Here is a 12,491-nt window from a genome sequence, read left to right on the forward strand (position 1 = left end):
GCGTCGTGACGCCGCAGAATCCGACGCGAAAAAGCGCGCGTCGTCCCGGCGCCGATGCGAAACTGCCGCGTCGCGTCGTCGCGCGCGCGCCTGCGCCTCGGCCTCGGCGACGGCGACGGCGACGACGCGCGCGTCCTCGGCGGCGCGTTCGACGACGAGCGCGACGCGCTCGAGGCCGCGACGGCGACGCGATGCGCGACGACCGGCGGCGCGGTGATTTCGCTGCGACGCTTTCGCGTCGCCGACGGCGTCGAGCTCGAGCCCGCGCGCGCGTGCGAGACGCGCGGTGATGACGTCGCGTGCGTCGGCGTGGCGTGCGTGCGAGAGACGGACGAGATCGTCGCGGCGTTCGCGTCGGGGGAATTCGCGGCGACGCCGCGGGCTCGGGACGCGAACGACGACGGGTGCGACGTCGTCGGTGAGATACCGTGCGGCGTGCGCGCGTTCGCGTGGTGCCCGGACGGAGAGACGTGCGCGGTGATGAGCGCGGAGGGACGCGTGGTGATCATGACGAGGGATTTTTATCCGGTGAGCGAGACGCGCGGGGACGGCGGGGCGGACGACGAAGACGCGGCGAACGAGACGACGAGCGGAGCGACGATCTCGTGGCGGGGAGACGGACGGTATTTCGCGTGCAGCTCGACGAACGCGAAGACGGGAGAGACTACGATGCGAGTGTGGGAGCGCGAGGGCGCGCGCGTGGAGAGCGTGGGGGAGACGAGGACGGCGTCGAGCGGGACGCCGGCGACGCTCGCGGCGGGCGACGGGACGCCGGCGTTGGCTTGGCAGCCGCGAGGGGCGTTGATCGCGGCGGCGGCGCGATCAGAATGTGATGTGAGCGATCGCGTGGTGTTTTACGAGCGGAACGGGCTGCGACGGGGGGATTTCGTGCTTCCAGGGGAAGGCGCGGAGATTACGAGTCTGGCGTGGAGCGCGGATTCGGCGTGCTTAGCGGCGGCGACGCGGTATCGCGACGGCGCGCACGCGGTGCAGATTTGGACGCGATCAAACATGCATTGGTACTTGAAACACGAAACGCGGTATCCCGCGCGCGAGGGCGTCGTGCGCATGGAGTGGGACGCCGAACGCGGAGACGTGTTGCGCGCGTACACGGAACGCGGAGCGATCCATCGTTACGACTTGTTTTGGGAAACCACGGTGAGCGATCGAGGGACGTGCGCGGTGATCGACGGCGACTGCCTCATGCTTACGCCCATGTTTCGCACGCCCGTGCCGCCGCCGATGTGCGCGGCCAAGGTGGTGTTTAGCGCCCCCGTAATCGCCGCGGCGTTTCAACCGGCTCGAGCTTCGCGAAATGAAACAGTCGTCGCGCTGTTATCGACCGGCGAACTCGCGTACGCGACGAGCGACAGCGGTACGGATTGGGCGTTGACGGCAGATAATTTCGCCGATAGTGAACGAGCCGCGACCTGGGCGCGGTGGTGCGACAACGAAATACCCGCGACGCCGTACTCGAGCGTCGCCGTCGCCGACGCCGCCGTCGAGCATTTGGCTTGGGTGCGCGATGACCACTTGATTGTCGCCGCGGCGCGCGAACACGAGACCGAATTATTGCTCGTGCCTTTCGACGAAACGAAAACGCCGGGCGAAGACGCAATGAGTCGACGAATCGTGCCGGTGGCCGTCGGAGCGTTGACGAGCGCCAACGGCGTCGCGTTCGCGGTGGCGCGAGATTCCGCCGACCTATACCAAGTGGACGTGACGGATACCATCGCGGCGGGAGGCAACGCATTTGACGATGCGTGGCTCGTGCGCTCGCACGGCGTGCCAAGCGCGGGCGGCGAGACTCTGAAAATAATCTCCTCGCGAGGATTAGACGTTGGCGATCGCTACGCCTCGGCGCTGGGAACGTCCGCGGATCGACCAAGCGGGGCGCTGGTCACGCTTGACGATCGAGGAAATCTCAGAATTGGAAACATACTCGTTGCGCCCAGAGTCACGTCGTTCGCGACGCACGTTTTCGGTGCCGATGGATGCGCGGTGACGACGCCCGAGGAGAGTGCAGAGGTGGCGGCGGCGGCGCGCGATTCCTCGCGTTGGCTTCCTGACGCCGTCCCATCGGCACGCGTGTGCTACATTACCCGAGACAATCAGCTCTTTGTCGCTGAAGTCGACGACGTGATAGCCAACGGCGGAGGACGCGCCCGAGTCGTGGGTGAAGTCGCTGCGGACGACGCGCACATTGGAAATTGGCTGGCCGAGCGTTCTGCGGCGGATGGCGCACGCATGGGCGAGCTCGCGTTTAGCGATTTGCACATGCGCATGCGCCGTGCGATGCGCCCCGAAGCGGCAAAAGTTGCCGCGGACGCGACGACACGACAAGTCGAAGACGGTGCTCGCATTGTCGCGTGCGCGCCGGGAACGACGAGCGTGGTTTTACAAATGCCGCGCGGGAATTTAGAGACGGTGGCACCGAAGGCTTTGGTGTTACCCGCGACGGCGTGTGCGCTACGCGCAGGTAGATATGGTGATGCCTACGCGCTCGCAGCGAGGCAGCGCGTGGATTTGAATCTCATCGTCGATTACGGGTGGCCAAATTTCTTGAACGCCGCCGACGCCTTCGTGCGAGACGTCGACAGCGCGGACGCGGTGATGGAACTTCTTGAAGCGCTCGATGACGGCGATGTCACGGCGCCTGGTGGAATTTACGAAGATCTCGTACGATTGTATCCGCCTCGCTCGAGCGATGCAGGCGCAGGCGCGAACGAGCGGCCGAACAAAGAATCCAAGGTACAAGCCGTGTGCGCGGCTATCAGAGCGGCGATCGAGACGCACGTCGGCACTGGTGGCGCCGCGAGTGTCGGTCGTTGGGAATTAGCCGCATTGACATCTTACGCTTCCGGCGAGAATCCCGATTTGGCTTCAGCGCTTCGTCGCGTCGCCGTATTGCGTGAGCGCGAGTTGGAAGACGCGGCGTCGAACGCGCTCGTCTCGTCGTCGTCGAAGAACGAAGGTGGGCGCGCCGTCGACGCGGCGGCGGCGTTGAAGCATTTACTCTTTTTGGTCGGCGGCAAGACTCTATATTCCGCTGCTTTGGGTACTTGCGATCTTTCGCTGGCGTATCTCGTCGCGCAACACGCGCAGATGGACCCGGGGGAGTACATGTCCGAGTTGCAAGAATTCCAAGCCATGCGCGAGCACGAGCGCCGCGCCGAAATCGCCAAACGGCTCGGTCGTCACGAGGACGCCATCACGGAATACTTGTTGGATGATAATGTCTCCGCCGCTGGTAGCGTCGCCGCCGAACGTAAAATGTTCCCTTGGGCACTCGCGGAAGCGAAACGATTGAACCTCGCGGACGCCCGGCGCGCACTGCTGTTGCGGCACGCCGAACATTTGTCGTCGAGCATGCGTTCTGAAGACGCCGCGATCGCTCGCCTCGCCGCTGGTGATCTCACTGGAGCATTAGACGAATACCGCGCCGGACTTTCGTGGCGTCAGGCGCTCGCGCTGGCGAACCGATTGGAAATGCCCACGAACGCGGTGCGCGACATCGCGGAAGAGCTGTGCGAGTCTCTCACGCTGTCGGATCCTCTCGCCGCCGCGCGCGTGGCGAGCGGGTATCTTCAAGACATCGACCGCGCGGTTGAGTTATTCGCAAACGCTGGTGCGTGGCGAGAAGCGTGCGAGACGGCATACGCGAAGAATCGCGCAGATTTGATGCAAACCACCATCGCACCCGCGTGCGCGGGCGCGGCGAAGGAACATTTCGACGCGTTCAAGGAAAACAAGTTGCGCTCGGAAAAGTACGTCGAGCGTCTTCGTGATTTGCGCAAACACCGCGAGCGAGCTGAGTTAGCGCTCGACGACGGCGGATGGTCCGAACTCGGCGGTCGCCCTCGAGCCGGCGTCGGCGCCGACGGATTGGAGGACGACGACGCGATGAGCGAAGCGCCGAGCCTCGCGAGCGACATGAGCGCCTACACCGATCGCACAGGCTTGACGTCTGTCGTGAGCGGCACGTCTGCGGCATCCACAATCGGCGGTCGCAAAGGCAAGAAACGAAAAGACAAGAAGAATAAAAACAATCGTAGCGGATTACGTGCGGGGTCTCCGACGGAGGAGCGCGACTTGGCGCTTCACGTCATCGCGCTCGCGCCCGTGAACAAAACCCTGGAAGAAATCGGCGAGTTGCTCGAGCTTCTGGTGAGTTTAGGACACGAAGACGACGCGCGCGCCTTACAGCGCGTCGTCAGTGAAGCCGTCGACGCCGCATCTCGCGCGAAAGTTGACGCCGAGACGAGTCTGGGAGAACTTATCGAGCGAGCGAAAAAAGCGGGCGAAAGCGTCGAGGCGTTCGAAAAGCACGCGAGTGCGTTCGACGCGACGCCAGAGTGGAAGTGGTCGCTCCTTCGCGCGGCGACGGGATCGAGCGAATGAACGAGCGACGTAGATGATAGAGAGGATATTTAGATTTGATAGCGCGCGCTTCGCGCATGTGTGAAATTTCAAAAGCCGACGGATGACGTCGACGAGTAATTAAGAAGTTGTCGTTGTGTTTTATCGTCTCGTAAGTAACGAAATCAGACTCGCGCTCGCCCGCTCGCGCGTTATCGCACCACATCGACGACGAGCTTGCGCGATTTCAAGTGACTCCACGCCCAGCGCTTGTAGTACACCGCTTGCACCGCGACGAGCGACAGGGCAAAGATCCACTTCGCCCCCATGAGCTTACGATCGTCCATCTCCGGCTCCGCCGCCCAGGCCAAAAACGTCGTCACATCTTTCGCCATCTGCGTCTCCGTCGCGGGCGTCCCATCATCGTACTCCACCCCCCCGTCGACTAACATCTTCGGCATCGCGATGAACCCCCCGGGAAAGTACGGATTGTAATACATCCCCCCCGGCACCTCCACCCCCGCCGGCGGTTCCCGATACCCGAGCAACAGCGCGAACACATAATTGATCCCATCGTGTCTCGCCTTCGTCATCAGCGATAAATCCGGCGGATACGCGCCGTTATTCGCGAATCGCGCCCCCTCCTCGTTCGCGTACGGCGCCGGTATCCCGTCGCTCAGCTTCCCCGGTCTATCGAACATCTCCCCCGTATCGTCCGGCCCGTCCCTCACCTCGACTTCCTCCGCCAGCGCCTTCGCTTCCGCCTCCGTGTACGCCACGCCGACCAAATTTCTGTACGCAATCTGATTCAACGAGTGACACGCCGCGCACACCTGCGTGTACACCTGATGCCCTCGTCGCACGCTCGCGTGGTCGTAGCTCGAGAACAACCCATCGTGCGGCCACTCGTACCGCGGCAGCGCCAGCCCGTGCTCGGCCTCGTCCGCGACCGCCACCGCCGCCGTCATCCCGCACGCCGCCGCGCCGAGCGCCGCGAGCGTCGAGGTTTTATCGCCGGACGCGCGCGACGCGATCGCGGCCGATCGTCGCGCGAGATCGCGCAGGTGCGCGCGCATGGCGCTCGCGCGGCGTCGTTCGAGCGTCGGACGCGCGCGCGACGCGTTCGTTCGATCGACGTCCGCGGCCGTCGGTCGGCGCGCGTCTCGCGCGTCGCGATCGCGTCGCCGTCTGCGGCGCGCGCGGCGGGCGCGATCGATCGCGCGATCGATCGACGAATCACGAACCGTCGCGGGGGGGGTCTATACGTATTGAAGAAGGAAAACGCCCATGTTTTGAATGCGGCGCCGCGGTCGCCGTCCGACGGCGACGCCGACGCCGCACACGGCGTCGCGCGAGCGCGAGCGCGCGCGTCGAGCGCGTCGCGGTCGGATCGATCGATCGCGATCGCGAGACGTCCGACGCGCGCGTCGAATCGAATCGAATCGAGCGTCGAATCGAATCGGAATCGAATCGAAACGCGACGACGACGACGCGCGACGCATGGCGCGCGGCGCGGACGAGCGCGATCGGACGCAGGCGATGATCGTCGGAACGATCGCGCATTACCTCGGGAAGAGGGCGGACGAGTATCACAGCCATCGATGGACGGTGTACGTCAGAGGGCTGGACGGGGAGGATTTGTCGCACTGCGTGGAGAGCGTGGAGTTCGCGCTGCACCCGTCGTTCGACGAACCGACGCGGGTGCTGACGCAGGCGCCGTACGAGGTGACGGAGACGGGATGGGGTGAATTCGACATCGGGGTGAAGATCACGTTCTCGAGCGATTGCGGCGAGGCGAGAACGGTGACGACGACGACGCCGTTGAAGCTGTTTCCGAGCGCGGAGGAAATCGCGAGGCACGGACCGCAGACGACGAAGAAACCGTTGATCAAGGAGCGGTACGAGGAAATCGTGTTTCACGAGTGCGATGGTGGGTTTTATAAGCGGATGAAGTCGCACGCGTGGAAGAGGGCGCCGAAGAGCGCGCACGACGACGCGTGGTCGTCGTTCAAGGACAAGCCCGAGCTCGTCGGCATCTACGCCGCGCGGGAGGTGACGAAGGAGCGGATCAAGATTTTGGAGCAACAACTCGAAGTCTTAGAGAGCATCGATGCCAACGCGTGACGGGGCGATGCGGTTTAGTTTGGAGATCGCGCGTCGCGCCGCGCGGTGGACGGCGCGTCGCGTCCGTCGTGTAACTCAATTTTAGACTCTTCTCATCCGACGACGCGACCAATGTGAAAATCGACGCGCGCGTCACACGACGACGCGGCGCGCGTCGCGGGTTTTCTCGCGAGGTTTCGAGCGCGACGCGCGTAAAAAATGCGATCGAGCCGCGTCGAGGACGGGCGCGCGGCGCGCGCGCGCGCGCTCGACGCCGTGATCGATGCTTTAGAACGTAACGCCGAGAAAACGCTCGAGGCGCAGAAACAGCTCGAGCTGGACGAGAAGCGAATCAAAGTCTTCGCGACGAGCGATTTACACACCGACATGCCGAAAAACATGCAGGTGATGGAAGAGTACGTCGAGCGCGAGACGGCGGCGCGTCGCGCGCGATCTGAGACGAACGAAGCGTCGGTGATCGTCGTCGCGGGCGACGTCGGCACGAATCTGGAGTGCGTCGAACTCACCTTGCGGTTGTTGAGCAAAGCCCACGACATGGTCTGCTACCTCCCCGCGGGAAATCACGAGCTGTGGTGCGCGACGACGGAACGGTGGTGCCGAGACAACGGACGAGAGTATCCGTGTGACTCGATCGGAAAGATGCTTCGTTTGATTGATTTGTGTACCGACATTGGCGTGTGCTGTTCACCGTTGAGCGTCGCCGGCGTGCGAATAGTGCCCATCTACGGATGGTACGACGATCTTTTCGCCCCGCGCGGCGAGATCCCGGCGAAATATTCCGACTTGGAGCGCAGGTTCGATTGCGCGTGCTCGTGGCCGTCGTTCATCAATCCGCCGAGCGAGGCTCGCAACTCGCACTCGCCCGCCATCGGAGCGTTCATGCGGGCGGTCAACGATCGCGTTCTCGATCGATTTCAAGACGCCGCGCTCGATCAAAACTCGCCGATAAAACACGTCATCACTTACTCTCATTTCATTCCGCGATCGGAGCTGTATAGAGGGACCTACGATCTGGTGCACGTGATGGGGAGCTGCAGAATAGACGCGGACGCCAAAAAATGGAAATCAACCGTTCACGTCTTCGGCCACTCGCACTTAAACGTCGACCGCTGCGTCGATGGTGTGCGATATATTCAATGCGCGCTCGGGTACCCGCACGAGCGTTGGTTCGGCGTCAACCACCCGAAATTAGTGTTCGACGCCTCGCTCGAGTGACCGCTGGCGACGCCGCGGACCGCAGACCGCGCCTCGCCAGGCCTCCGTCGTCCATCCGCGCGCGACGCGAGTCTGTCGGAGTCGATGTCGCGCGACTTCTCGCGTCGCGCACCGCGCGAGCGCGACGGCCGTCGTCGTCGTCTCGTCGCGTTCGCCGTCGCGGCGGTTGGATTAATCTGCGGCGTCGTCCCGGTCGCCGCCAAGCTCGCGCAAGGCACGGTGGTGCTCAACAGCGAGGTGACGGAGAAAGTGCTCACGAAATTTAGCGTATCCAAAGTCGGCGGGTCGCTGAAATTGAAGCTGACCACGGCGAAGACGGGTTGGGAACGCGGCGCGCATCAGCTCGAACTTTTGGTGTTGAACGACGAAGAATACTTCAAATGGCGAGCGATGATGAAGAAAGGGTCTCTGTGTCGCGATCGGAACGCCCTGGCGTCGCGAAGGCACCAGGTCGCGCTGCCGCATCCCGGGGCGACGCATCAAGCGTTGGGGTACGAATTTTTCATCGACCCGGAGAGCGGCGATAGCTATCGTTTGGATTTGTCTACTGGGAACACGACGTGGATGCACCCGAACGCGCATCACGAGAAGGCGTCCGCGATCGTGCATCGAGAGACGTCGTTATCGGTGGAGCTGAAGGAGACGAAAACGACCAATTCGCGGGCGAAAGTGGTGGAATACGGCGTGGCGAGTAATTGGTTCGTCGTGTTGAGCGACTGCGCGTTGGAGTTTTACCAAGCCAAGCCCCCGGCGTTGCATTACGAGTTGGAATTGAAGAGCAATAACAAACACTTACCGGAAGAACTCAGAGGGCTCGGGGTGATTTACGCGATCGCGTGGCTCGGTATGGCGGGCGCGCTGGCGGTGTTTTCAATTTTAGCGTTCAAAGAATACTCGAAAGCAAAGAGCGTGCACGCGCTCGTACTCGTCGTCATGCTCGCGCACGCGTGTCAGCTGACGTCGCTTGGGTTGGAATTCATGCACATCACCGTGTTCGCGATGAACGGGAAAGGTTTACGTTGGCGATACACGTGGTTTGCCGCGGATTTCGCGGCGGAAATGTTGCAAGGCGCAAGCGAGTTTATCGTCGAGTTCGTGTTATTGTTCCTCGTGTGCGGCTGGACCACGCTTTCGATGACGGTGAGTGGACTCGGGGGGAGCCTGTTCGCGTCGCTCGAGTCAGGTGCAGGCGGTAACGGCGCGCGACCGCATCCGCCGTCCGGCGCCGATGGTAGACAATCGACTCGAGCGATGCTGACGAGCGTGCTGAAATCCTTCTTCAAGGTAAACTCTGACGATCCAGCGGTGAAATATCGGGTTGATCTCGTCGCTGGTGCGTTACGTTCGCCCGTGAACATGCTCAAACGCGGCGCGGAGACTACGATTGGCGTCGTCATCTTAGTCTTCTTTGCCTTGGTGCACTTGACGCTCGAATTGATGTCGCGCAAGTATCACGAGGATTTCGAGGCATTTCACGATCACGATCACTGGCCCGGGTACGCGTTGGTGTTCATGCGCGTCGCGTTCGCCGTGTTGTTCATCGTCGCCGGCGGATCGACGTACGCGACGGCGAAATCGCAAGATCAAGCTCTGGCGCAGTTTATTAGAAACTTGCTCGTCATCGGCGCCGCGTGGTTGCTCGCGTTTCCATTCGTGATTTTCACCGCGCAAGGGGTTCCGTTGATTTGGCGCGAGCGATACGTCGCCGGAGGTTGTGCGTTTCTGCAATGCACCGCGCTCGCGGCGCTCGGCATCTTGGTTCTCGTGGACGGATCGTTTAAAAAGCTCAGCTCCGTCGCCGGAGGCGGCGTCGACGTCGCGGCTCGCGCCAAGCTCGGTCGTCGCGGATTTAGGGCGAAAGTGGCGATCGATTAGCGCGCGCGATGTAAAAAAACAAAAGTTGGCTTTGATTAATCGTTACAGCGTCGGTTTCAGTGCTTCGCGCGCTCGCTTCTGTACTCTTCGTCGTACGCCCAGCGTTGATAGTCTTGCGCCAAACCTCCGACGAAGACGGATTGAAGCACTCGCAAAGTCGTTCCGAGCACGGCGTCGCCCACGCGCTGGGAAACACCTTTCGGAACCTTCGCAAACGGACCGGGAGGATCGACGCCGACGCCGATATCGGTCCATCCCATGATGCACGCGCCCTCGCTCTCCTTTTCGCTCGCCGCGTCTTCGTCGTCGACGAACCCCGTCCGCGTCAACGCCGGTCCATCCAAACTCCCATCCCCTATCGATCGCCACCTAAACGCCGTCGTCCCGCGATTCACGAACATGTCGTTCAACCCCAAGCTCTCCACGAGCTTCCCCTCGACCTTGGCGCTGATTATCTCGATCAACACGCACGGCCCCCGCATCGCCGCTCTCCGCGTCTCCGGTCTCCGTCCCGCCTTCACCTCCGCCTCTCCGTCCACGCCCTCGTCCCACGCTCGCCCGTGCCACGTCTCCACCGTTTCCTCGTCCCCCAAGCACCGCACGCGCACCGTGATCACCGGCGCCACCTCCAACGAAAAAAACTTCAGTCCCGGTATCGTCAGCTCAAACGTTTCGTCCCGCGTCTCGCTCGCCGTCGCCGTTCTCACCGTCCCCTCTCCCAGCCTCGCCATCGTCGCTCCCAGCGGCAGCGGCACGTCCACGTACTGCGACACCGGCAGTCGCATGTAATCGCTCAGCGTCAGCCCCGGTTCGTCGCGCTCGTCCGTCGCCGCCCGCACCCGCGTGTGCGCTCGCAGATTCACCGCGTACGCGCAGCAGTCCCGTCCCTCGCCCGCGTCGAGCGCGCACTCCACCGACGACGCGTCGAATACCGTCGCGTCGCTCGACGCCGCGCTCGCGCGCCGCGCGCGTCGCGTCGCGTCGCCGTGCGCGCGCGAACGCGACGCCCGCGGATAAGGCGCGCGGCATCCGAGACGCGCTCGACGCGCGCCGCCCGACGCGCGCGTCGCGTCCGCGCGCCGCGTCGAGCGACGGTCGAGCGCGGCGCCGCCGGTTCGCGCGACGCGCGTCGAGCGCATGCCGCGCGCGCGTCGACGCGAAGTGGCGCCAGAGTCGAGCGCGACAAGCGCGCGAATCATGTCCCGAAGCGACGACGACGCGCGGAGCGCGCCGACGTGCGCGGTGTGCTACGACGACGTCGACGACGCGTCGCTCGCGCGATTGCCGTGCTGCGGCGCGCGCGCGCGCGCGTCGACGACGCAGTTTTGCGCGAAATGCGTCGAGATTTTGATTCAGACGGGGGACGGCGTCGCCGCGTGTCCGCGGTGTCGCGCGGCGATCGCGCGCGTCGATGGGGCGTTCGTCGCGGCGCCGCTTCGGCGGTGCGCGGTGTGCCGGCAGGCGAGGGCGACGGGAGAGACGTGCGAGGCGTGCGCGCTCGGCGGACGCGCGGCGCTGCGATATCGTTGCGAGCGGTGCGGCGGCGCGCAGCGCATACCGCACCCGATGTGGCGGTACATGGCGTCGCCGACGTCCTTGTCGAGCGCGACGTGGGCGTGTCACGGGGCGTGCGGGGATTACACGCGGTGGAGGATCGATTCGCGGGACGCGGCGAGCGTGCCGGCGAGCGACGCGCCGGCGAGTTGGGGATCGAGCGAGGCGTGGCTCGCCGCGGCGCGGGAGGCGGTCGAACGCGCGCGGGCGAGCGAGGCGCGGTTAGAGGGGGCGCGGACGACGCGCGTGGGGGATGGGGTGAAGGCGGCGGTGATGGTGGCGCTGTGGGCGGCGGCGGCGGCGATGATGGCGTTCGCCGACGGACCGTTCGTTGAAGAAGGCGGCGGCGGCGGCGACGCGCGGTCGTCGTCGTCGTCCTTCTTTTCGTCGTCGTCGCTCTCGTCGTCGTCGTCGTCGGGTGGCGCGTTGCGACGCGCGATTTCTAGATCGTTCGGCTCGTCGGTGGGGGGCGCCAACGTTAGTCGAGCGGACGCCGCCGCGTGACGATTCGGGGCGGTGCGCCCGCGGTCGCTGGCCGACGCGCGATGCGTAACGAAAATGAAATGTATTAACAAGCGGCGAGCAACGAGCAGTACTAGTACAGCGCGCGATCATCACACTGCCACGTCCGGCGCGGAGAAATCGCTCGGCACCGGCTCGACGACGGTTCTCGCGTTGGCCAATTTATCCCCTCCGCTCGTAACCTTGGCGCTCGTGATGCGCGCGTTCGTGCCGATTGAACCTAAATATTCTTCGCCCTTCGTCACGTACCCGAACACGGCGAACTCCCCCTCCTCGAACGACAAACCGCCGAGCCCGGCGCTTCGCTTGTCGAATAAATACACAAAGAATTGCTCCTTATCGCTCTGCCCGTCGCTACTTCTAGCCATCGCCACCGAACCGTTGATGCTGAGCGGAATGCTCGGAATCGCTTCGCCCGATTGCACGTCGAGCGGCGAGCGGTACAAAGGATCGAACGAATCGCTCGATTTAATCTCGAGCGGCACGCTCTCCTGCGAGTCGGCGTTCGTGCCGCCCATGATGCTCGTCTCGCTTCGTCGCAACGGTGCGTTGTCGTACACCCCCCGCTTGACGTTATCGACGAAATTTCCCGCCGTCACCGGCGCGTTGTAGCCATCGACGGTGATTTCGATCGTCGCCTCATCCAACTTATCCCCGTTGAGCAACCCAAATCCGCCGCCGTCGGCGTTCCGCACCTTCAATTCCACGGTCGCGCGCCCGACGAGTTTGGGCAACGCCTGATATTTCGCTGGAATTTGAAACGGCAGTCCCGGCGCTTGCGCGATCTGCACGACGGACAGCGAATCCAACGCTTGCGCGATTTTCGCGTCAAACGTATCAAA

At 63.7% G+C, this 12,491-nt stretch overlaps 7 protein-coding genes across 7 annotated transcripts; 5 read left to right on the forward strand and 2 right to left on the reverse strand.

Annotated features, from left to right (window-relative positions):
- Nucleotides 1-54: 54 nt before the first annotated feature.
- On the forward strand, nt 55-4,401 carry OSTLU_89433 (predicted protein; the record flags this gene model as incomplete). Its single annotated transcript, XM_001421859.1, has 1 exon — nt 55-4,401. One exon carries the CDS (start codon nt 55-57, stop codon nt 4,399-4,401), a length of 4,347 nt encoding a protein of 1,448 aa, XP_001421896.1.
- A 28-nt stretch (nt 4,402-4,429) lies between these two features.
- Nucleotides 4,430-5,546, reverse strand: OSTLU_28125 (predicted protein). The gene has a single exon (XM_001421987.1). The coding sequence runs from the start codon at nt 5,325-5,327 to the stop codon at nt 4,572-4,574; it is 756 nt and encodes a 251-aa protein (XP_001422024.1). The 5' UTR covers nt 5,328-5,546; the 3' UTR covers nt 4,430-4,571.
- Nucleotides 5,547-5,898: 352 nt separating this feature from the next.
- OSTLU_28126 (predicted protein) lies at nt 5,899-6,483 on the forward strand (the record flags this gene model as incomplete). Its single annotated transcript, XM_001421860.1, has 1 exon — nt 5,899-6,483. The coding sequence occupies one exon, from the start codon at nt 5,899-5,901 to the stop codon at nt 6,481-6,483; it is 585 nt and encodes a 194-aa protein (XP_001421897.1).
- A 198-nt stretch (nt 6,484-6,681) lies between these two features.
- OSTLU_28127 (predicted protein) lies at nt 6,682-7,698 on the forward strand (the record flags this gene model as incomplete). The annotated part of the gene is made up of 1 exon (XM_001421861.1): nt 6,682-7,698. The coding sequence occupies one exon, from the start codon at nt 6,682-6,684 to the stop codon at nt 7,696-7,698; it is 1,017 nt and encodes a 338-aa protein (XP_001421898.1).
- An 84-nt stretch (nt 7,699-7,782) lies between these two features.
- On the forward strand, nt 7,783-9,573 carry OSTLU_93877 (predicted protein; the record flags this gene model as incomplete). Its single annotated transcript, XM_001421862.1, has 1 exon — nt 7,783-9,573. One exon carries the CDS (start codon nt 7,783-7,785, stop codon nt 9,571-9,573), a length of 1,791 nt encoding a protein of 596 aa, XP_001421899.1.
- Nucleotides 9,574-9,629: 56 nt separating this feature from the next.
- On the reverse strand, nt 9,630-10,487 carry OSTLU_93878 (predicted protein; the record flags this gene model as incomplete). The annotated part of the gene is made up of 1 exon (XM_001421988.1): nt 9,630-10,487. A coding segment is annotated over one exon (858 nt), but the record flags the coding sequence as incomplete, so codon positions are not given.
- Nucleotides 10,488-10,770: 283 nt separating this feature from the next.
- On the forward strand, nt 10,771-11,631 carry OSTLU_28130 (predicted protein; the record flags this gene model as incomplete). The annotated part of the gene is made up of 1 exon (XM_001421863.1): nt 10,771-11,631. The coding sequence occupies one exon, from the start codon at nt 10,771-10,773 to the stop codon at nt 11,629-11,631; it is 861 nt and encodes a 286-aa protein (XP_001421900.1).
- Nucleotides 11,632-12,491: the final 860 nt, after the last annotated feature.

This window comes from Ostreococcus lucimarinus, chromosome 16 (assembly GCF_000092065.1).
Source record: "Ostreococcus lucimarinus CCE9901 chromosome 16, complete sequence".
Taxonomy (NCBI): Eukaryota; Viridiplantae; Chlorophyta; class Mamiellophyceae; order Mamiellales; family Bathycoccaceae; genus Ostreococcus; species Ostreococcus sp. 'lucimarinus'.